General features: G+C 41.4%; 1 protein-coding gene across 1 annotated transcript; it reads right to left on the bottom strand.

Moving 5' to 3' along the window:
- Window positions 1-18,638: 18,638 nt before the first annotated feature.
- HESX1 (HESX homeobox 1) lies at window positions 18,639-21,987 on the bottom strand. The gene is made up of 4 exons (XM_015407757.1): window positions 21,798-21,987; window positions 21,415-21,614; window positions 20,962-21,063; window positions 18,639-18,737 (listed from the first exon to the last, which is right to left on the bottom strand). Exons 1-4 carry the CDS (start codon window positions 21,985-21,987, stop codon window positions 18,639-18,641), a joined length of 591 nt encoding a protein of 196 aa, XP_015263243.1.
- Between the last annotated feature and the right edge of the window lie 3,874 nt (window positions 21,988-25,861).

The following is a 25,861-nucleotide window of genomic DNA, read 5'->3' as shown; positions in this document are numbered from 1 at the left end:
TTTATCAACTAGAGTTACGTAATTAATTTTAAATATATCTTGTAAATTTAGGGGTATTCTTACTCCTAGGTATGTCCAGTCTGTCTTGACCCATGTATATGAATAGTTATTGGAAATATAGAATTTTGTCTTTTCAGTTACATGTATTGGATAAAACAATGTTTTCGTTTGATTTACATATAAACCTGACATAGTTGCGAATTCCGTTAATTTAGCTTCTATCTTAGGGAGTGTAGTACGCGGATTTGAAATGTATAACACAAAATCGTCCGCAAAAAGACTTATTTTGTATACTAATTTATTTATATGAATTCGTTATTTGCATATCTTGTCGGATATTATTCGCAAGGGGTTCAATTGTTAACGCAAAGAGGGACAACCTTGTGACAAGGGACAACCTTGACGTGTGCCTCTTGATAACTGAAAATCTTGTGAATGGATATTGTTAATAACTACCTGTGCTGTGGGATTGGCGTATAGGGCGTTAATTGTTTTTTTGAAATTAGGTCCAAATCCCATGTGGTGTAATACTGCTGTTAAAAAGATAGGTTCTACCTTGTCAAACGCCTTCTCTATGTCTAAAGAGAGAAGGCCTGTATCCGTGGTATATTTTTTACAAAATTGGATAACTCCTAGTGTCTTTCGGATATTATCTGTTATATCCCGATTAGGGATAAAACCTGACTGATTAATATGGATGTAGTTTCCAATGAAGTTATTGAGTCTATTTGTTAATATTGTCGTAAACAGTTTGTAATCGGAATTTAAAAGGGATATAGGTCGATACGATTGGGGGAGTAGGTTGTCCCGTCCTTTCTTAGGAAGTACTATTATTTTAGCTTGTGACCAGGTAGGCGGGATTTCTCCTGTTTTTAATACATTATTACAAATTTCTTGAAAATGTGGAGCGAGTGTTTTGGCAAATTTCTTATAAAATTCGGCTGTAAAGCCGTCTCGGCCTGGTGCTTTATTTATTTTTAAGTGTTTTATGGCCTTGTTAATTTCTTCTATCGTGATAGTACTTTCCATAATTTCTCTGTGTGGTAAAGATATTTTTTGTATTAAATTATGCTGATGTAAATAATTATTTATACTGTCTTCATGGGGGTGGTCCGAAGTATAAAGGGTTTGGTAAAAATCTTTAAAAATTTCCATTATGTCTTTGGGTTTCGTATGTACTTTTCCATTTTTATCTTTAATTGAATAAATGCTTTTTGAGGCTTGTTGTTTTTTTAACTTCCAGGCTAATAATTTTAAAGTTTTTGGGTGGCGGAACCAATATTTTTGTTTCAAATATAATAATTGGTTTTGTATTTTATTAGTTTCTATGGAGTCTAGTTTTTTCCTTTGTATTAGTAAACGTTTATATACTTTTTTAGAACCAGTTTTTTTATGATTGTCCTCTAATTTTTTAATTTCTGTTTGTAATTCTGATTGTATTATGTTTCTTTTCTTATTATAGGCGGCCGTGATTGAAATAATATTGCCTCGAACAACCGATTTCATGGCGTCCCATATCACCGGCACTGGCACATTACAAGAGGAGTTAAAATTAAAGTACTCTATAATTGCTTTTTCTATTTCCTGGCAATTCAACTGATTCAATAAAATATTGTTATTCATGGACCATGTTCGTGTTTTTTCTATGGGTGCGTGAAAGTTGATACTACACTCTATCCACGCGTGGTCTGAGAGTGTTCTAAGACCTATGTCGGCATGTTGAATTTGGTCGTACAGTGTGTTGGTAACTAAAAGTAAATCTATTCTAGAATAAACTTTGTGTCTTGGAGAATAATACGTGTAATCTTTGACTCCAGGATTATGTTGTCTCCATACATCAATATAACAGTGTGTTTTAATTAGATCATGGAGCCAAGTAGTTGTTTTTGGTTTTGTATTTGCCGTTGGAGTCTGATGCGATTTGTCCCAAAATACATCTGGGGTGAAATTAAAATCCCCACCAATTATAGTTTGTCCTTCTTGAAAATTTTTCAATTGTTCAAAAGTTTCCACCATAAATTTCTCTTGGTTATCATTCGGGGCGTATATAGACGCCAAAGTAATCAACAAATTATTTAATTTTCCTTTTATAAAAATAAATCGGCCGTTGGTGTCTACTAACTCAGCTTGAAATTGAAAATGTATATTTTTTGATATTAAAATAGCAACACCCCTCGATTTTGAGGTTCCTGTTGCCTGATAGGATGCTGTAAACCATTTAGTTTTTAAAACTGGGTAATTAGAGTTTTTAACATGAGTCTCCTGTAAAAATAATATATCAGGGTGCATCTTTGTCAGGGCTGTAGAAAGTTTTTTCACTTTAATTTTGTGTTTTAAACCTCTACAATTGAGGGAATAAACTTTCAATAGGTCATCCATGATTAAATAAAATCAAGATATATATCCTCAGGTATTTTGTCATTTTTACATATAAGTTCTCTGTTTCCCTTGGTTGGTGTACTAGGTAAGTGTTTATATGGTTCAGATGGATGAGGAGTATATTGAATATAGAAATAACCTTTACTATACCATTCATCTTTGGCTGATCTTTCTTCTCTGCATGAGCATGATAAATGGAAACTACGCTGGATGGAACATTCAAAGACAAACATAACATTAACATACAACATACTAAACTGAAACAATAAACCATAACTTTAGTCCTCACTATGGAGGGCTTATCTAAATTTAGCTTGCACCTAAAAAAATTAGGGCTAAAGCTAGTGGGCCGTGTACCCCACGGTCCACTATACTCAGCTAATGAGGGGTGAGACCAATAGTCGCCCTCCTGCCCCCTCCCGCCCTTGATATCCTAAAGATGATCAATTCCTTCTATGATTAAATAATTCTGTTTTCAGATTATTTTGGCTTATGGCTAGTGTTAAGGTTTGGGGTTATAAATTAAAATATAATTAAAATAAGTTGAGCTTCATCTGTATAAGTTTCCAATATCTAAATATTTTAAACACATTGTAATTTTGCGTTTACTATGTTTAAAACTTAATATAGATCAATGTCATAAGATATAACTGAGCTAGATTAATTTCACCTTTCAAAAAGTACAATTGTTGATCACCCTGCCAGGGTGTTTTGGTCATGGGAATTCCATGTCTTAAAATTAAGCTTAGATTGATTACAGCATTAAAGGTAATCTGTATCTGTTAAACAACTTAAATCCTGGTTAATTTCACCTTTAAAGGAAACTAAACATAGGTAAGTTAAAATATAATTGAAATAAGTTGAGCTTCATAGGTTTCCAATATCTAGATATTTAAACACATTGTAATTTTGTGTATATTATGTTTAAAACTTAATATGAATCAATGTTATAAAATATAACTGAGTTAAATTAATTTCACCTTTCAAAAACATCAAAATAAAATAAAATTGTTGATCACCCTACCAGGGTGTTTTGATCATGGATATTCCATGTCTTAAAGTTTAACTAAAATTGATTACAATATTAAAGGTAATCTGTATCTGTTAAACAACATAAATCATGGTTAACTTCACCATTAAAGGAAACTAAGAATAGGTAACTTACATTCAGTTTTTATATCCTTCTATGGCACTGTATAATCAAAAGTTTGATTGATTTGACCCTGTTATCTTTTAGAGTTAGATAAAATTAACCCACATCATTAAAATGACATAAAGCATGGTTGGCTTCACCTCTTTATAAAAAATAAAATAAATTAACATACAATTAATTATTATATCTTTCTAAAGCACTCTACAACAAAGAATTTGGTTGGCTTCACCCTTCAAATGTTTGTAAAACAATAATCAACACGAGGTTAGGTTAAATTCACCTCTAAATATTTGTTAAATTATTAATAAAAGGGGGTTAATCTCCGTTAGGAAAAGTAGGCAGTAAACTATAAATCTCCATTAAAAAAATATATATTAATCATGGACTACGCACGTCAGTGTTCAAATACTTCAAATGTAAATTATCAAAGAATAACTGTTTGTGATATTCTCACTGCATAAGGCTTCAGTAGCCCATCGGCTGCTACTCTCCGGGAGCTGGCTCAACAGTATGAGTGGCGTTCTTGAAACGTCCTGACTCTGAAACATAGGTATTTTCGTTGTTACTGAAAACTTCTGTGCTTGCATCAGTCTTGGTTTGGATTTCCAGCTTTAAAAAACATTACAGTTACGTGCGTTTGTTTTTCTTCTCACGGATCCATTGTTGGAATTCCTCCATGTCTGTGGGAGTTAGATCTGTTGGTGGTGTCTGGTCTGGAACGTCGAAGTGGATGCCGAGATCTTTAAGAAGTTTGTAGCCACTGTCCAGGTCATCTGCCGTGAATCTTTGCCCTTGGTGGATAACGGTGATTTCTGTCGCGGTAGACCACCGGAACTTGTATTTGCTGTCCAGGAGTTTTTGTGTAATCGTTTTTAAATTGCGTCTGTGTTGGAGGGTCTCTGTGGACAGGTCCTGCAAAGCAAGTATCTTTTTGTTTTTGTAAGTCAGACCTCCTTCTGAATGTGATTTGCGCAGTATGGCGTTCCTGGTCCTGTTGTCTGGGAATATTGCGATTATATCTCGTGGGTATGTACCTGTACGTTTGGTAATCGGTCCCAGGCGATAGGCAGCGTTTATAATTGGAGCTACTTTGTCTTCCAGAGCTAGAGTTTTTGCCAGCCATGAGGCTATGAATATTTGTAATTCTGTCCCTCCCTCCTCCTGTTCCGGCAGGCCTCTAAATTTAAGGTTTTGCTCTTTAAGTTTATTTTCTATCATCATAATTTTGTTGTGGGCCCATACCTCGGATTTTTGTAGATCTTGCACTTCTTGCTGCGACGTAATGGCGCCTTCAAGAGCCGTTTCGGCTGCCTGTGATACTTCCGCAAGTGTTTCTTTTAATGTTTGGAAGTCCTCAGTTAAGGGTTTAATAGCCCTTTGTACTTGGGAGGCTATATTTTCTTCCAGCTTTTGAATAGTTTGAAGAAATTCGAAGCGGGAAAGGACCGTTCCATCGTCTTCAGCCTGAGTCGCGGCGGCCATTTTAGGTGTTGCTTTTGGGGCCTGTCTGCTCCCGGAGCTGTCGTCCTCTTTAGCAAAATACTTGGTCACTGGTGTCGATGCAAGCGTCGTTTTTTTGGTTCTCGCATTAAGGTTTCTTCCCATGTTGTTTTTTGACGTTTTCTGTCCAAGTTCGAAGGAGTTTTATATGTTTAAGGGCGGGAGAGGGAGCAGAGCCGAGTTAAAACGCGTCCATTCTCAAAGCTCGCTTGGCCACGCCCCCCATTTATGGATTATTTTCAAAGTTAGACTTGTTGACTGTTCCTTATTGCAGGGAACTATTCCTTATTTATCTCATCAAATGTATCAAACTTATTCATTTCTTAAAAGAGTCATGGAGTAGTAAGCCATAACGGGAATAAATAATGTTAATCCATTACAAGGATGATATATATATATTCAACTGATTAATATACTGTTCTGGCAAGATATATATTTTTCTGAACACGCAATACGTTTGGAGTTCTTTAGGTGGAAGTCCTGTTCAAAGCATACAGTCCCAAAAAGGAAGGTCTAGCTGGATTGAAATTACTTACAATAAATACACTGTACTCTAGTACTCGTCCGATTGTTTGCAATGCAGCTTTTGCAAGAGAGCTTCCTGTGATTATGCCCAAAAGCTACAAAGCGGCACCTCTTCTATTCTTTTTTCGTATTGTGCCAGAACAGAGTCGCTGGTCTACTGACCCTCCAGTTGCCTTGCACAATACATTACTTGCTCTCAAAGGATTGTATGAGGGCACATGAAGTTGTTAAAGCAAAGCAGGTCTCACCCCAGTCAGTGCCTGTTTTCACAGGAGGCAGGCAGTGCAATCCTAAATGTTATCCCTTTCTATAAAGGGCTTTGAATGGTGTGAATCAGTTTGGAGATCTAGATAAACTCCTCTGAATTATTAGAAGGAAAATTGGGATGAATGACATCATTTCAGCCCTATAAGTAAAAGTAAAGGTAAAGGTTCCCTTGCTCGAAAGCCAGTCGAATCCGACTCTAGGGTTGCGGTGCTCATCTCCGTTTCAAAGCCGAAGAGCCAGCGCTGTCCGAAGACGTTTCCGTGGTCATGTGGCCGGCATAACTAAACACCAAGGCACCCGGAACGCTGTTACCTTCCCACCGAAGTGGTACCTATTCATTTACTTGCAATTTCTTGCTTTCGAACTGCTAGGTTGGCAGGAGCTGGAACTAAAGACGGGAGCTCACTCCATCATGCGGCAACTCGGGTCTACGAACTGCTGAACTACTAACCTTCCACAGCCTGCAGTTCAGCATTTTAACCACTTGAGCTACCGCAGCTCCAATAAGTAAACTAAACTGTTAAACAGACAGTCTCCCGTTTCATTTTTTGTTGTCACAAAAGCCTTGTACTTTTCATCATAGATATTCCACTTTCCTATCAAGGTTATCTGTCTCATCCTTAATGTTTCCTTTATCGAATCATGTTATTTATTTGTTGCTAACAAGCCTTAGAAGTGAACACATATTTTTAATGAAAAAGAATTCTTGGTACTCTCTGTGTGTGTGTGTGTACGCACACACACAGACACACAGAACATCTATTATAAACTACTATAGTTTATTCAAAAATATCCCTCAAATGGGTTAAGTCTACTCTAATTTATGGCAGCTGTGGCTTTGAGCTAGCATGAGGTGCAGTGCCCTTGGCTGAATCACGCAGTAGTGTGTGAGAGCCAATTTAAATTGGACTGGCAATCAGTTGCCAAAACCCTACTGTGAAGTTCAGCAGATGGCTTTGACTTTCAAAGCCCGTAGCTCAGTGAGTGCACAGAGGACATGCTCTGCATACATAAGGTCTCAGGTTCAATTCCCAATAAGTCCAGCTGAAGAAATAGCAGCACTGAGGAATATTTCTGCCTGAGACCTTTGGGAACTCCTGTCAGTCAGAGCAGAACTAGAGAAACCGAAGGTCTTCTAACCCAATATATGTCTGCCATGTTTGCTCAGCCATTTCAGTTTGTTGTAATACAGCTCAATGCTGTAGTTTTTTCCACTAGCTGAATCGTTTGTGTGCATTAGCCCTATCAATCTTCAGTGTGTAATTTAGTATTCAGAGAATACTACAGTACGTTTTCACAGGAGTTGGTATGACAGCTAGATATTGTCTGCTGGCCTCTAGTTAAACTTCCTTATGGAAGAAAAAAAAGACTGCAAATCTACACAATGCCACAAGAGGGGGGAAGTGATACAGAAAAATTAAAATCTTCAACAATTTAAATTCACTGTTCCATTTGTGATAGTCAGACTGACATAAATTGAAATTATGAACAAATTCAGTAAGAAATAATTGTGTCCAAACCACTTTCTTCATAGTGGAACATTTACGCTTTTGGGGAGGAGTTTAGATTGATTTAATTTGATTTGAGCTTAGATTTGAAAGCAAGAAATTGCAAGTAGATAAATAGGTACCACTTCAGTGGGTAGGTAACAGTGTCCCATGCGCCTCGGTGTTTAGTCATGCTGGCCACATGACCATGGAAAAAGTCTTTGGACAGCACTGGCTTCTTGGCTTGGAAACGGAGATGAGCACCGCCCCCTAGAGTCGGATTCAACTGGCTTTCGAGCAAGGGAAACCTTTACCTTGATCTTTTACTTATATTGAGTAAATAACCCAGAGGACAGTGTTAAACCCCCTTCTCTGCATGGTGGCCCTGATCTAAATCCCTCCCCTCAATTTGCTTTTGCATAAAACTGAAAGACCCTAAGACATCCAGGCATGGATATCCTTTGTTTTGTGTAATTCAGTCATCAGGACCCCACACCCAGCAGAAGAGGGGGGGGAACTCTTTCAAGCCTCAGAGTCATACCCATCCTTTTTATCCCTCCTGCTCCTTTAATGGGCCACCCACTTGCCAACCATCCAAGCTGCCTGACTCACCTGGGGGGAGGGGCAGATCCACCTCTCCGTCCTCTTCTCTCCCACCCACAGGGCCACCACCTCCACCTGCCTGGCACATGTGGGTGGTGGCAGCGTTCTCTCACTCTCCCTCCCTCCTTACCCTCCTCCTGCCAGTGCCCACCCACCCAGCTTAGCCTTTGGCTCCCACTCCTATTCCTGTTCTGGGCCAAGTGTTCTATTTTTCTCTAATTTTCTAATGTTTGATATCTTTCGTACCATATGCAACTATTGGACACAACTGGTGTAAGCAATTCAGTGGAATGGATTAAATAACTGCAGAAAGACAAAAGACAGAGACAGTGAAGAACAAGAAGAGACAATATGTGTTTTCATTTGAAATATGAATTTTAGGAATGTGTAAATAAGGCAGACAAAGGCACCACAAAAACTAAGCAAAGCCTACAAAAATGCTGAAATCACAATTAAGATTCGGAAGAGTAAAGAGATCCTCAGATTGTGTAGGGATATAAACAGGAAATTATCACCAGAGAAGAGCCAGTAGGGAGAAGACAGTAATTTGTAATCCATAATCCATAATTTATTATTCCATTGGGTAATTTGTAGTCACCCTTGGGCCCTTCAGACAGTGGAAAATCGCACTTTGTCAAAGATGTACTCTTAAAAACTTGTTTATTTTTATCCTCCTTTGGTTCTAGCATGTTATTAGAGTGGGGAATAAAAAGTAAAACATTCAAAGAGTCAAAGGTGGCCTCTTGACACACAGAATTGCAGTATAGTCGATTCTTATATTCAGTACAATGAAGCTGGCTGGGTCCAGAGAAAACTTAATTTGTGGTGTTTAAAATACTTGTAATCACCCTGTTCTGTAGTATAAACACTGCAGTTCACAGGATACATTATGTCTCCATAGTAGTGCGTGGAGGCAGCTTGTCCTTTGCTCTGGTGATTGGACCTGCCCAAGACTTGTACCATGTGGAGATTTCTCCCTGTAAAATAACAAGTGAATAGGCCTATAGTCATAATCAAACATAGTCCTTACGCTGACACTTGGTGTCTCACTGCCAAGAGTGAGTGCCCTGCCACCACATAGATTAGGAGAAATTCAATTTACAACATTTTGTAATCTTGCCAAGCATAGTGATTTGTTTTCTGTTACTCATTCAGAGGTCATTCTGCAAAGAGTGAAAATGGAATGCAAAGTTTACGCCAACTAAGCTAGAGAAATGTGTTCAGTGCTTTCTAGGAGCTCATCTAAACTGTATGGAAAATGACTATAGTTCTCCTGGTAGTCCATTTGACCCGTCTTCAGATATTAACCATGCAGTCCTGGGGGAAAGAGGCAAAAGTGTTCAGGGAGCTGACCAGCTGCTATACCAGCATATCCCAGAGATATGCTGGCATAATGCTCTGCTGCTGCTGGGCTGTGTCCAGCCTCCAGCACAGTAACACCTTGGACCCTTCGCAGAATGCTGCCAGCAGAACCCTCTGTGCCAATGGCTGAAAGGCCAGGCCTATTGTCATGGCAGGATTTAGTTGGTCCCTTAAACCACCCCAGCATGGGAATGCCTGCCCAGAACTGTTGTAAAGTTATACCACCAAAAACTGCATGCATAGCCCATAAGCACCCATGCAATGGAAAGACAAAAGGACCTGCGGAATACATTGACTTTACTGATAAAAGGCGCAACAGATTCGACATTCCAGAATACTTGGTCACGGTTCTATAATTGGTATGATAAACATATGTAGGCAAGCTTGCAAGAGACAGACTAAGAGTTTACTAAATGAAATATATACCTGTTAGGATGATAGAGACAGAAAAGTTGCTTACACAGTTTATGAGAAATTGTTATTAAGGTGGAATAGGCATCAGTATAAATATTGGTAAAATGGAAAATAACCTCCATGTATCTGTTTGTATGTTAGTATGTATGTATATGTATGAATATGTTATGATTGTGTATGTTATGTGGAAAATGTAATAAAACCCTGCCCCTTTAGGGGAAGTTAAAAAAAAAAAGGACCTTCCCCAGGTGTAGTCCCACCCCAAAGTCCTGGCATAGCGCAAGATGATTACAGGCACAGCTAATCACACCCCTTCCCAGTGGTGGTGAACCCCCCTTCCCTCACACTCAATCGTAGACTCCTCAGACGCTATGTAAACCTGAGCCAGGTTGCCCCATAGCTCAGATAATAGGATGGGTGGTGTCATTACCCCAGCGGGTTGCCACTTTCAGCTGCCACCACTCTGGACGTCAAGTCCCCTGAGAAGGCCCAGAGTACCCTCCCAAGCCACCACCCCCTATAGGGGGTGGTGCCCAAGCCCATCCAAAATGCCCCCTTTTAAGCCGAGAAACTATAGGTGTGATGACCAGGCAGAGAACAATTAAACAAAGGGTTTATTAACACAGTAATGGGGCAAGGAAAACCAGACAAGGTGCTTTAAAATATATAACAGTGTTTACAGGCAAAGTAAACGAATCTAACGTGACTACCAATTTCACTTAACTAGTTACTATTTCAAGGCCCACAGCCCTCTTATACCAGGCCCCCTGCCTGTACTCACTCTGTCCCAAGTGAAGGATCTTTCTCCTCAGACTAGACTATTTCCCTCAGTTTAACTCTGGGTGCGTTCAGACGGTGTGGCGGAGTGGTTTAAACTGCTCCGGTTCCAACTGGACTAATTTGATCCAGGAACAACTGTGGTCACACGTACCTGTCTCACCACGCAGCACATCGCTCCCAGGCGTCCACACTGTCCACAAACTTCAGGCGCACAGCGGCTTTTTAAAATTATTTTTTTCACAGTTTGCGCATGCGCATAGGCAATCTTTCATATAATTGAAATCCTCGCGCATGCGCAGAACACCATATCCCGAAAAGCATGTCCTGAAGCAAAGACTTCCCTTTAAACTTGAACACCGAAACTGGCCTCCGTGAGGTCCTGGACTCGTCTAAAGCCTTAAACTAGGCACCGTTCCCCCCTCCCCTTTAATTAACGTCAGGGCAAAGCTTCGCCCAAGCGCATATCGCCAAGGCTAAAAATAAAATGGAGGACTAAAAGCAGAAGCCTCGGGCTTCCAGCGGAACTGGCTCTACACCGGCGGAGGCACGATCACATGGCAGGAAAATGCGGCTACAACTGGAGCACCAGGAAAACACCATTTGGGGACCTGGTAGCAGAATACAAATTATTTAAAGGGGGTTGGCAACGGTTGGCAACGCCTAGGGATGGGAGGCAGATGTTGTCCGTGTGATCGCGCGTAAATAGTCCATTTCTAACCGGCATGTATACCGGCTCAAATGGCCCGTCTGAACGCACCCTCTGTGTGAGGCAAGACTGCAGAAGAACAAAGAACACAGTTTCATGGCCCAGAAAGCTTAAGTTCCATTCTCTCACACAATCTCTGTACACTGATTGGCTACAACCGTTGCTAAGCATCATGGGGGTTGTAGGCTGTCTGCTCTCCACTCCCACACAGGCCCCTAGGCCTTTCTCCCAGGCCTACACAGATCATGACCGGACAGGTGGTATGGGCCTGCTTCTCCAACTTGCACACTTAGACCACACTAATGGTGATAAATGCACAAGAGAGGGCATTTAGCACCACAGAGAGGGCACTGGCACTTAACCTCCCCCGGGTGGGAAGGAGAAAAACTCCATGCTGTGTGACTAACATATCTCATTTCAGAACCCTTTAGAACCCTTCTCTTCAGATGCACACCAAAAGAACAACCATGTACTGACAGGTGAACAGAGGTGCGGAATCCAGCAAGCACAGCCCGAGGGTCTGCTCCAACCTCCCCCTTCCCGGCACCCTGGGCACTGCCTCAACAAGGCAGGTTCCTACAGCCAAGGCTGGTGGTGCACTATATGGGGGCAACCCAAGGCATCTGCACCCAGCAGTATGTCCTATGTTATGCGATGGCCCATACCCTCAGGAAAATATACCTAGGAATGCTGGCTGTGATGCCAGGGGGGTTGGCATCAGGAATGCTGTCAGTCCCATACCAGGTTGTTTGCATGGTCCCTTGCCAGGATGGAGGATGAGGCAAAACTGGAGTTTGGAAGGTGACTGGCTGCTTTCCCTTTGTGCCATGTGGATCTGCTGGCCAAGCAACCATTGCACCTTTTGCCTTGTGGAATAGAAGCCATATGCGGCAGCAGTAGAAGATACAGTGAGTGAGTAAGTATTGTTTTGATGGCTGTGGTATGAGGCCAAAGGAGAGTTGTCCTGACAGATGGAGACACTTTCCATGGGGGGGGGGTGATGACAGACCCTACAGGGGCCCCACCAGCATGGTTGAAGTGGTCAGGACAACTGTGCTGTTCACCATCATTGCTTATGTCTCAGTTTGGCATTTACGCAGGCAGTGATTCAACAGGGAGGAGACCTGGGAGGATGACATTCCTGGCTGCAGTGACCAGTATGGATCCTGTTTGCTGTGCCATAGGGCTGCCATCTCAGTGGTTCCAGCCCATTTCCTGCAGCATCCCAACTGAGACAGCTATCCATCCAGCAAGTCCCATTTCTCCACAGCTTCCCAAAGCACCATGCTAAGGCACACCATATTGCTATTCAATAACATCTGGAGTGATCTGTCCATGTCTGTTTCTTGTTGAGCGGCTAGAGGTTTGCTCTGTGCCTCTTCTACCCCTACTCCTTCACAGCACGCAATTTCCCATAATACCTCCCAGAATGTTCTCCCTTTCATACTTCTGAGGGGGTGGGCTCTGACTCAGAGAAGCTCATGCTGGGATCTGTGTTGCCAGTCATCATGGTGCCACTTGAACTCTGTTCCGTTTAGCTGCACAGTGTAACACAGTCCAGTGGCACCTTAAAGACTGATGACATGTGGTTCACTAGGAGCTTTCATGCATTGCAGCTCAGCTCTTTGACAGACTGAGATGGGGAAAGGTATGTGTGGCTCAGAGCAGGGATGGTTGCACTTTCGTTGCGGGGGACAGGTGGGCATCTTGTCCACTGTGTGGGCACCCTCCCCCTGTGGGCTATGGGGTGACACTCGGGCCACGTCCCTCTGTTGGGGTTGTGCTGCTGCTGGGTCTTTTCTCCCTTTCCTCTGGCATTCCATAGTGGAGGCAATGTCATCGAAGGACAGTGGCTGCAGAAAGCGATTGTTTGCACTTGTTTGTGATTCTGAGTGGCACTTCTGTCATCGGGCGCCACTGCCTAATTGGTGGGGTTGCCAGGGTTGATAGGGACTCCAGAGTGCTTGTTGTCCAGTCTGCACCTTGTGGAGGGGCATGTGTTCCCCCCCCCGAGGGGGTATTCATAAGGATTTGACCAATGCCACCACTATTATGTGAGTGGCAAGCTACCAACCACCACAGCGGCCCTCAGGATTTGGCTGCCCAAAACACACACAGGCAAGAAAACACTCTCATTTCGTCGTATTTCTGTTCTGTTATATATTCAACAACACTAACTCCCCTCATGTCTCTCCATGACAACACCCTAAAGCTGATAATGCTGAAAGGATGAGGAAAAGCTGCAGTCATGCAACTCTGTGCTTGTTGACTTTGAAGGAAGTCCCACTGAGTTCAACAGGATTTATACCCAAATAATTATGCATAAGATTGCAGCCTTCATTCATTCAGGTAGGATTTAATTCTCAAATTAGTGGAACAAACTCACCTCCAGGGAAAGTGAGGTGAAGACTTTTGGCATGCAACTATAGTTTTTCTAATTACTCTATCACAGTCCATTGGTTATAAAGAAACATAGATTCCCCCCCCCCCAGTATGTAGAAATGGCATTTGCTCAGGTTGCTGATAATTGAAGATATTTTTTTTGCATCCAGAAATCAGTTTATGATACTGTTGTTTTAGCATCACCTACCCTTTTTGTCAAAAAGTAAATAATGCTTTAGGGTAACTCATCCAATTATAAAATAATGAGCTCTATAAAATGAATGAAAGCAAATAAGATTAATAGATTTTAAAAACTGAGTTAATCCAGTGAATAATTACATAGCTGCAGCTATTGATATTTTAAAACAAATCTGATCTGGTGATTACTGATCACATTCACAAAGATCTTAAATTAGTGGGCAGGGTAATTACTCAGGTCTTGAATCAGAAGCATCTTCTTCATTCAACACTGAACAAATTAAGATGTTTGCAAATGGAGCTATCTTTTGTTCAGTACATCTATTGTCAACCTTAGTAAAATAAACATCCGGATTCTTTGTGTAGGTGTCTCCTTCCTTTGTATCGGGCAAGCAAATCAGGAGCCAGTGGCTAAGTATTTTGCTTGTCCTCAGGGCTCAGCCGATCCCAAACCATGTCTGTGGGTCTCTCGTTCATAAACCACATTGGAAGACCCAACGGTCCACATACGCTGCAAACTTGCAGTCTGTTTAACGTACCATAGTTCCTGACTCTTCATTTGGGAATTGTTCTCAGTGCCACATTCTCCTGTCTGAAATGTTCATTTCTTCATTTCAGTGCTAAATTATTATAGGGCTGATCTATAGACAAGGCTACATGGCAGTCCTAGATGTGCTTAGGTGTAATTAAATCTCATTGAAAATATTGGGGCTTCCTTCCAAGTGAATTTGGTTAGACATGAATTGTAAGGCTGTTTTCAAATGCACAGTTGTAGTATCCAGTCATATCCTCCCCACAGGGCTGAGGCTTCCAAAAAAAGTCAGCTACAGGTGTCCAGCTGCAGAGTAATGGGAGCAGCTATGTTTATTGAGTTACAAAGGGTTGCCAGTTTTCCATATGACACTCACACAAAATTATCTTCTAAGTGTGCAGCAGTGCAGGCTTTGCTGGCATTCTGCAGCAAAAATTATTTGCCGTTTGCTCCTTCATTGTGCCTTAGACTAGTTCAGCTTATTTTATCCTTCATTTCAGCATGTGCAACCTTTTTGGCGCGATCTGGTCCATGGGGTCGCGAAGAGTCGGACTCAACTGTGTGACTGAACAACAACAAACCTTTTTGGAATCATGGTAGTATTTTGTTAGTTCAGTTTCTATTATGTAGAAATACCAAAAAGTTTGATTTTTCCTTAAAATAAAAGGTTTTATTTTAGTCAATTAGACTGGACTTTGCATTTGAATTTCTGCTTATGGGGGGATACTACACTAGCAGGAAAGGAAGGATTACTATAGAGAGATTGCATGCATGCTACATATTTTCTTTGACCCTTAATCAAACCAGAACCAAGGAGCAGCTATAGGTGATGATTGCAGCCCTGAACGCTAGATCAGGGGTCTGAAACCTGTGGCTCCAGAAGCAAATGTGGCTCAGCACGGATCCAGATATGGCTCTCCAAAAATAAAATGAGATCTTTAAGTATATTGGAGAGGTAGGCGGGATGCTAGAATAACCATGTGAACTGTTTAAAGGGAATAGCAGGCAAAAACTGTTGTGGAATTAAAAGGGTTCTTAAAGATGCTTAAAAGAAGGGGAAATGACAGAGGTGGACAGTAAAGTAATCCAAGTGCAAACCTTGCGCACTAAAACAATTGCTCGGAGTGTAAATATATTGCTTACTGTGAGGCATGGTGTGTGCCATTTCCTAATAAAGGACTAGCCACAATCAGTATTTGGGCTGCAGAAATGTTATATATTTATGGCTGCGGTCACACGGAGCAGTAGCCACGCTACTGAGACAGATGATAGGCGGATTATCCGGGTGCGATCACAGCGCCACATCTGGGAAGCGTAGAGCTCCCATGGCGAACCCGAGGCTTCCCTCTGAAGATGCGCAGTTAAAAACTAGTACCTCCGAGGTACTAGTTTCCGGTAACTGCGGGGCAAGGGCGGGCATCTGATCGCGTTTCCGGTGGCATCTGGCACCCGCCCATGTCCCCTCGCAAAAAGGTGTGTGTCCCCCCCCCCGGGGTTCCCTTCCCAGCAGCGCCATTCTCTTCTAGCGCAATGAAGAGCAGACGAGTCATTGTGGGGGAGAGACAGCTTCGCATCAGCCAGCCCCCCCGGCACCTTCCTGGGATGAGCAATGCCGGCATCACCTCCTGGGCAAGGCACGAGTGCCGGGGGCGAGGGGGGGCGTGATGACGACGCGGGGACTTAAGGGAAAGGCCATGGAGCAAGCAGGGGGTTTGTGGGTGGGGGTGGGGTACGACATGCAAGGTTTTTTTTCAAGTCTCCATGGGATGCGCACAAGCACCCAACGGCGCATGCGCACACTTCAGTTTAAAACCAAAACACAGCCCAGTTTGCTGCACCGCGCCACTTCTTCGCTGCGTTGTGTGATCGGTACCTCCCCCCTAACCACAGGACCTTGACAGGACCTCGAGGGGACGTCTGATCGCGCAACCGTGTGTTATTTTGCACCGGGGCAAACAGCCACGCTTCCCCCCCCCCCGCATTTTCCTGCCCGTGTGACCGGGGCCTATGTTAGTTATGTTAAGCTATATATTTTGAGTTGTGCAAATAGCTTTCTGATACTGGCTCTTTGTTGATCTCTTGCTCTGAATTTTGTAGTTTGGCTCTTTAATTATCACAGGTTGTAAAGTCTATTGCAGATTAAGATTTAAGCAGTGTCAGAGCGCTCAGGATTGTAGCTCTGGCCTCATTTTAATTGTAAGAAAGCCTTCAGAGATTTCAGTCACAAGGAATTTCAAAACAGTAATGTTTTGGTGGCTCTGCTGATGGCCAGTTATTTCTCCTGCTATCAGGCATATGAAGAATGCATTCTAAAGTAATAATTATGATAAAGGAACATCTGCAAAGTTAAGCATAGACAACAGCAACTATTTATGGGTATGGTCATAGCCTAGAGCCAGTGGGAAGATCTCTTGGTAGAGAGGGAGAGGGAGGGAGGCGAAAGCCAGAGAGGGAAAAGATCTGCTGTATTTAGAAGCCCCCCCTCTACCATACGGGGGGGGGGGTTGGGTTTTTTTTTAATTCACTACACTTTTTGTTGTGAATTGCTTTGTGTCTCTATTTGGGGATCAAGGTGGGATACATATGAATGAAATTACATGTCTGGATTTTGTTCATTTCTTCCCTTTACTTCTTGATCCATGGCCACCTTTTTCAATCCTTTTTTTGTTTTGTTTTTGTGAGTGCATGTGTGTGTGTGTGCCTGGAAGTCATGGTGGCTGGATGTTTCAGAGTGGTGCTTGGATGTTTCAGAGAGGTAGCTTGCTATTGCTGGTGACTTACTATTGCCTGTCTCTGCGTCCCAGCCCTTGTGTTCCTTGGAGGTCTCCCTTCCAAGTACTTGCCAGGGTCGGTCGGCCCTGCTTAGCTGACCAGGTCGGGCTTGCCTGGCCTATCCAGGTCAGGGATTTTTCAATCCTTTTTGTTTTGAATAATGCTTAATAACTTGGATCTGACCTACTTTGTTGTTCATTTTTGAGAAAATATAGAGGACGTTTCTTCAGAAGGCCTAAGAGAAATCCACAAAAAAGAGGGTTTACATGTTAGAAGGTCCAGATTTCTAAGAGTTGCACAGATAATATTTTAATATGAAAAACGTAAACAGATTGTGGCCCAACATCACCCAGCAAGAATCCCCCCCAGAATAAACTTGGTTATTCCATATCCTAGCCTGACAATTTAACCTCTACACAAAATTATTGGTCGTTGTTTCAGCATATTCACAACTCAAATAGCATTATATGGGGATGTGTCAATTAATTTTATAAATAACACATATGGTGAAATTATTAATATTACATTAATTACATTCTCTAGAAAGGATGTGGTTCAGAGTTATCATCTACTAGATACATTGAGAAAATACTGAACAGTACAAAGCTTTAAAGGACTCACTGCTATTCCTTTTAAAATCAGCTTTCTCTTTAGTACAGAATTCTCTAAACGTTGTCTATACTCCTAGTTTTTATCTTATAAATTCTCAGTACATGTGTCTATTTCTATGAGTAATCCAAAGAAACATATTACTTTAAGAAATTTTGTTCTCTTTATTTAATTTTACTAAATCATTGCAAGTGTTGAAAACAATTTATTTAATTTTTGTAAATCATTGGAAACACTGAACACAATTCTTGTGCATGTCATGTTTATTTTCCATAATCACAGGAGAGGATTTGAATGAGAGCAAGTTTTATGTTTTTAACATTTCCCCCTCCTTTTAAATATGGTCACAATCCAGACAACTGTGCAAGCAATGTGGCACATGTGGTTTTTTACTCATTTTTTTTTCAACAACAGCCCCCACTCTCCCCCTCCCCTTTTGATGCTGCTGTTGCCTTTAAAAAAGAAAAGAAAACCACCTGCAGACAGATTAGCCCTTAGGACCACCTAGAGGAATCCTGATTTCACAGACTCTGCAAGTTTCTATAGTAATAACAACACAAACAACCACCACCAAAGAAATGTACAGCATCTCATATAAATATGGAAAGGTCCACGGATGTACATACAATCTTTATCATTTAGTCCAGCAGCAAAGCAAGTGCATCACCACCTTTGGTCAGTTAACTAAAAAAATACCTTTGCAGCTGCTTTTTTTTTTTTTTTTGCAAAAATAACTGTCAATCAAATTGCTAGAGGAAATGTTATTGTCAAATTAAATATTAACAAGAACCAAGCAAAGGTTGTATTCACAGTTTATTTTCCACAGTAAAATTGTTACATTCTTTGAAAACTGCCTGAAGTGCGTCCTAGTAAATTTTAGAAACAGTGTCATGATTCTTTAATGCCACTTTCAGTTTGTGAACACTTCACCAAATTCTACCATATACTTGTGATTTCTGTGGATTCATCCTATTTTATCATATTTTGTGGGAAAGCATTTTTCACCACTAGGAACTGAGATTCTCTGTGTGATCTCTTCATCTTTGCCCGGCGATTCTGGAACCAGATCTGAAAGTTATAGAAAAGGCATACTTGTAATCTGTCGTTCACCTTAATAATATAGTACCACATAAAGAAGAGAGATCTGGACAATTTTGTTTACTTCATTTATGCCCCACCTTTCTCCCCAATGGGAATCCAAAGTGGCTTACATTGTCCGTTTTATCCTCACAACAACCTTGTGAGGTAGGTTAGGCTGATGGTGTTGCTGGCCAAGGTCACCTAGCAATCTTTCATGCCACAGTGAGGATTTGAATCTGGGTTTCTCAGATCCTAGTCCAAAACTATAATTACTACACCATACTAGTCTTACCTATATATACGAGAAATTCACTATTTGGATGCTAAGTTAAAACATCTTTAGCTTTAAGTGATATTGCACAGAAAGTCCACCTGAAGCAGAGTAGTCAAAAACACGATGATGCAAAAACAGAGGAAATAAGGAAGAGTTTTCTATTCATTTTAATTTTCTATTAATTTTAATTTCTATTAATATTAATTTTAAATTCTATTAATTTTAAATTCTATTAGCAATAATGTCTAATAGATACTGAAAAGCAGCATCACGGTTCATAGTGAGAGAAACTGTGTGTACAGTTTGTATGCATGTACATGCTGAATTTGGGCTGCCAACTCTGGACTGGGAAATAACCTGGAGATTTTGGGGGTGCAGCCTGGGGATGGAGGAAGAGGTTTGGGAAGAGGCAGGTCCTCAGTGGGATATACTGCCACAGAGTCCACCCTCCAAGTAAGCCATTTTCTCCAGGGGAACTGACCTTTGTCATCTGGAGACCAGTTCTAATTCTGGGAGATCTCCAGGCCCCGTTGGGGGGCTGGGAACCCTAAGCTTGAATGCATGTAGGTGAGCAGCAGAACCAGTGGGCGTGATCCCACTTCCCCATCTCCACTGCTTCTTGTGTGAATTCAGCTGGTCTGAATATAGATTAAATAAAAATGGTATTTGATTAGGCTTAAAGTTGCCATTCACATGTGTTTTTAAATTACACATTGAAGATGTTCTGAGGTTGCTACATGGACTTTCTCTACTTTGTACTTATAGCAAATATTTTTTTTCATTTTCTCATTACACCATAAGAGAAAGTCTGAAGAATGTTGCAAAGGGCAGCCGTGTTGATCTGCAGTAGAAGAGCTAGGGCCGAGTCCAGGGGCACCTTAAGAGACCCGCAAGATTTTCAGGTTATAAGCTTTCGACAGTGAAAGCTCCCTTCGTCAGATTTGGGAAACATAATATTTATGCTAATATAAATCTCTGATAAGAGTATGCCTGTATATATTCTGTGATGAACATTCCAGGTGGGGTAGCTGTGTTTGCCTGTAGCTGTCCAATGGAACCTTAAATCCTAATGAAATGTATTCTGGCATAAGCTTTTGAGAAGTTAACTCTGACTCATTACGCTGAAACAAATTTTTGTTAAGACTTTCAGGTGCCACCGGACTCCTGTTTCACTGTATTTATTCCAAACTCTTAAATGTTGGCATCAGAATTATTGTCTGGTAGACAAAGGCAGAGCTGTAGCCAGGGTAGAGCCAGTATGTAAATTGCCTGCAGTTGAAACATTTATTCATGTCCATCTAGTTTTATTTTTAAACTGGCTATTTAATTTATAACACTTTTATTTAAAGAATGAGAGCTACTCTTTAGAACACAAAAATGTCTACCTTTTTTTAAAAAGTACTTATAGTACTTTCCCAAGCAGGTAGAACTCCCAATGCCATGTGTTTAATGAACTTGGTTCCACCCACCCATGATTTCCCCTTTAATTCTGAAGACTACTATCGTGTGTCGTAAAAATATCCCCTATCACTATGACTGTGAGTATGGTAGAATGTGTATTTCTGATAATTAATTCAGAAACCCTACATTTCAGACAAACATTTGGGTTTGGTGAGGAGGTTATGAGAGTGTCTGTTGATTCATTTTCCATTCATTTATTTGAGGTCTCGCCTGGAAAGGTGAGTGTTCTGCCTAGCAGAAAAAGCTTGGCAATAGACCTGGACAATGGAAATGCACTTATTTCACATTAACATTGTATTAATGCGAATGAATGTAGTGTTAGGGAGTGGGAAGGGAGGAAAAGAGTTCTAGTCTTCCTCTGTGTAATTCTAGAGATCATAATTTCCACTGTAAATGATTATATTGCTATTACTTGTACTGAACTGTACAGAAATCATACTTGACATAAATGTGCCATTAATAATTTTAAAAAGTTACCTGGATTCTGTCTTCATCTAAATCTAATTTTTGGGCTAGTTCTTCTCTGACATCAATTCCAGGATAGGAATTCACTCTAAAAACATTTTCCAGTAGTTCAATCTAAGGAGAATGAAGAGAAACTCTATTCTTTTATTTCACAACAGAAAAAGTTATGCTAATTGGTAGAAGTAGACCTGATTTTTTTTATTAGAATCTGAGTCAGATTCTAATCTTAAAAAGATCCAGAGTAGGTCAAGGGAAATCAATGAAGTTATTTTGGACAAACAGCAATGCTAATTGCATATTAACATTTGGAAATCTTTTTTTATTCAGTAAATGGTCAGTTCTACAGACTTTTGTACAACAAGCTCTTCTGGTTTCTTACTAATAAATGCCCTCTTACTAAACAATGTACTAAGCAAAACATCCATTCTTACACTTATGAATAGGTTAAATGTACTGAATCTTTACCTGGTTTCGAGTGAATGCAGTCCTTGGCCTCCTACCACGGTACCAACTCAATTCCCTTTTGTAAGAAAGCCTTTCATTGACTGCAAAATAGTTTTCACATTTCAGAACTCTTTCTTCTGCATCTGGGTAGTTGCTTGCATGAAACAATGGGATTGCATAGGAAATAGCAGGGATACGCAAACAGGGGTTACAGTCTTCTCCTGAAAAGTCACAAATGTGGGATTTTACAAGATTATCTGGTGAAACATTGCATTGCTAAATTTAACTAAGGACAATCTGCCATTTTCTGTACGGTTTATTTCCTGAGTTGTCACTATTAATAATACACATCCCTACATAAGGCATAAAGAAAAGAAGAGAAGGATTTTAAGTTGCTGTCTTACCTAAATCATTCCATTTATCCACCCATGGCCTGTGAGGCTTTGCAGGTTGAGTACCATCTTTTTTCTGCTCCAGCCCCAAAATGCTTTCAATGGAAAATGAACAGGATGTATTTTTATTTTCCCCGAGACTGGATTTGTTCTGAAGATTATGAGAGGCGGGATCAGCAGAACATAGTGATCGGCCTGCCATTCTTGTAGCGTCAGTCTAGGTACCAAATGCACCGTACTTCAAGTCTGTCTTGCAGGTCCTCCTTATAGCTTTGTTGACAAGGGGTTGGATTCTCCACGTCATTAATTAAAATCTTTTATTAGAAAGTTTTAGCATGTCAATGAAGATTCTCCCACCAAGAGGCACGAGGAGTTAATTGTTTATTTGTTTGCAAGTAATTAGCAACTAATGGTGACTCCAGGGGGGGGCACCAAGAGGAACAAAAAGTGTTATCTCGTCTAACCAGAACATCAGACTTAACTTTCTCAAAAGAACCAGTGCACAAACATAGCACTTCTCTTTTATTTGAAATCATTAATGTATAAAATCAGGTTTTTCTTTAAAAAAAACAATACTCTAATGGACTCCACTTACCTAAACATAACTGCATGATAGGAAACCAGTCAAGTAATAAGTAATCTCATTTAAGTGAATTTTCTTCCAATGAAATTTAAAATATAATCTCTTAATGCTATTAGGGTAATCCTGATGAAAAAGCTTCTGTTTTTCATATGCATATGTAACGGTGAACATGGTCAATGAAATGACAATGGTGTTTGGCATGAGACACAGAGCAGTGGGTTGGCAATGTTGTCAGAGCCTTGTGTAATTGTCTTCCAAGAGCCTGGATTAGTTAACAGGAACAGTTGAACCAAGCACTTTAGAAAGGTAGGCATTTGTTTGCTTTTTATTCCAACTTCAATTATTTTGATGCAGCTTTATCAAAAGGTAGCACATGGCTGAAATTCTCAGAGGAGTCTACCAAATACTTGTACAGAACTTTTGAGAACAATCCCATTGAAGTAAAGAGCAGATGATCCTTTCATTCGATTGAAGCGGGATTGTACCCTATTCCAGTGATGTTTGAAGACATAATATTGACTTGTTCATCACAGGACATTATATCTTTGTGGCAGTCATAACCAGATAGTTTTTAATAACAATCAAACAGAAATAATTAAAGTATAGTACATTAATAATTAAAATAGCAGTGCTGCAAAAAATGCTGCAATCTGTTTTGGAACTATGCAATTTCCCCCATATTTTAAAGGTATCGCTGGGAAACTTAATTCCCCCAGGAATAGTTCCTTTACTCAGGAAGACAAAATATGGGTAATTTTACTTTTGAACCCTGTAGTCTTTATCCAAGGTGCCACTACTATGTCATGGAGTTGTCATTATCAACAGCCCTGTTTTCTACAAACAAAATAAGCTTGAATTGGAACCAGCTACTGTAATTTTCCTTTCAGGTCGGAAACAGTAGTAAAACAAGATATATATTTTTCTGTCAAGGGGTGGCTGACTTATGGTGACCCCATGAGGCTTTCAAGGCAAGAGATGTTCAGAAGTGGTTTGCCATTGTCTGCCTCTGCTTCGCGACCCTGGACTTCCTTGGTGGCCTCCCATCTAAATACTAACCAGGGCTACAGTTGCCAGGTCCCCCCTGGCCACCAACAGGGGGTGGGGAAATAGGGTTGCCACATCCAGGTTGGGGAAGTCCTGCAAATTTGGAGATGGGGCCTGGGCAGGACAGGGACCTCAGTGGGGTACAGTGCGATAGAGTCCACCGTCCAAAGCATCCATTTTCTCTGGCAGTTAACTGTAATTCTGGGGGTTCCTCAGGTCCCACCTGGAGGATGGCATCTGTAGAGCTGACCATGATTAGGTCTGGGCAAGATGATTGCTAAACAACTGTACTCAGTTCAGTGACTACAATTAACTAACAGACTTCAGCATGGCACTGGCTAGACAGCACTCTCTCTCAGTTCCCTACCATATTGATTCCAGTCAGATTCCCATCTCTTCTTGGTATAGATCAGGGGTTGGCAATCCCTGGCACGTATGCTGAACTGTGGCACATAGACTGGTTCTCTGCCAATCAATTGAGGCAGACCTTTGCACCACTGGGGCATGTACTATGGCAGAAGGCAATTATGCTTTTATACCTGTCCTCGTCTCTTGGACTTGCACAGGCATCAGCTGGGTCCAAAGCAATTTCTGGAGGTGGAGGCAGCAGCAGCAGCAGCAGCAGCAGCAGCAGCAGCAGCAGCAGCAGCAGCAGCAGCAGCAGCAGCAGCAGCAGCATTGCTGGGGCTTAGACTGCTCCCAGCACATTTGGCCAAGAACTGCCCTTCTCTTCCTTCAGCTTTTGTTTGCCAGGACACCAACACCTTTAAGAGCAGACAGTGAGTTTTTTTGGGATGAGGGAGACAGGACAAAACAGGTGACTACCTCTGGTGTTAGAGTTGCTAGTAGACCTGGAGAAAAATGTCGTGTCTCTTTAATAGAGGCTTAATGCATAGAAATGGGTAGCTAAAACTTTTTATGGCACAGAAATAATATTACCTGGTAAATAATATCCCTTTAATCCTCTATAATGACAAGGTTTTTTATTTATCCAGACAGTCAGCAACTGGACTTAAAGCAACTGTAGTAATATATTTCCTTTTATTCCTAGTCTCCCATATAGAATTAATGTAGCAAGTACTTGCTATGTCTCACAATATTGTGCCAGAATGTACACCAGCTTCTTCTGAATTTGTTTCCCAATTACTGTGAGGCAGCTCGTGTTCCAGGATCTATTGCTAGGGTTGCCAAGTGCTTACCTGTTCCGGAGCGGGGGAGTCCAGCCATGCTCTGGGAGTCTTCACGCGTGCGCGCCGCAAGCACATCACATGGAAGTGAGGCAAGCACATCGGGGATGTTGAAGGCGGGGCCACAATAATCCGAGGGAAAACCATAGAGTTTTCCCTCGGATGATTGTGGCCCCGCCCCCAACGTCCCCGACGTGCTTGCGTCACTTCCATGTGACGTGCTTTGGGGGTGGGGTTCCCCCCGGGGGCCCGATCCGGCGGTGGCGGGGAACGGGCCTCTTGGGTGGGGGTTTCCCCACCCCCCCGGGGGGACTTGGCATCCCTAGCTATTGCTATTGCTTTTGACTGCTGGTTTTGTGGCTCAAATTAAGTTCAGAGTATGCTTGTGGCTCCGAGTCTACTGAGTTTGCTTGGCTAGCCTTCACATGTTTTCTCTTGCAACAATACTTATTTCCCGTGATTCCCAATGTAATATGATCATAGCTCCGGACATGATACTATTATCCTTATATACTGGTGTCAGATCTGAGGCCTTGGATGTTGCTCACCAGAATATGCCTTGGATGAAGTGACCTCCCTGGACCACCTACTTTCCTCTGGCTCTACTATTTTGTGCTGAAAGCCTCTGTTGTCAGATCCTCCTCGGCCTTCTCCATCAGGCCTTTTAAAGGACCAAGCCATGCTTGTGGGATCCCTGATGGCCTTCCACTTTCAGAAGCCTTATGGGGGTATGGCTAAGCCCATGAGGGACCAATAGCACCCTACCTTTCCCCTTTCCCACCCCTAGGGCAGAGACACCAGATCGCTGAAAGTGAGTTGGCTAGCTGTTTAAAGATCCGCTGTCACTGACAAGATGGCTGGTGTGTGGATTTTTACAGGGTTCATCTGCAGTCCTTCTGGGCCTCTGGTTTGATGTTTTGGGACACCAAGAAGGGAGAAAAGGGCTGGAGTCAACACCAGCACCACCTGACAACTGGAACTTATGTTTTGAAGACAGGCAATGGTTTTGCTTTCCAGTCTTCGTATTCTTTCTGCTCTGGAGCTTCTCTTCTGTTCCTCTGGTTTGATGTTTTGGGACACCAAGAAGGGAGAAAAGGGCTGGAGTCAACACCAGCACCACCTGACAACTGGAACTTATGTTTTGAAGACAGGCAATGGTTTTGCTTTCCAGTCTTCGTATTCTTTCTGCTCTGGAGCTTCTTCTTTTTTTTTTTCCAAATAAATTTTATTCATTTTTCTTATATAATATTAAACAACATTAA

Source organism: Gekko japonicus, unplaced genomic scaffold (assembly GCF_001447785.1).
Source record: "Gekko japonicus isolate JY-2015 unplaced genomic scaffold, Gekko_japonicus_V1.1 scaffold2220, whole genome shotgun sequence".
NCBI lineage: Eukaryota > Metazoa > Chordata > Lepidosauria > Squamata > Gekkonidae > Gekko > Gekko japonicus.
The sequence above is the reverse complement of the archived record's forward strand: the minus strand, read 5'-3'. Positions and strand labels throughout refer to the sequence as shown.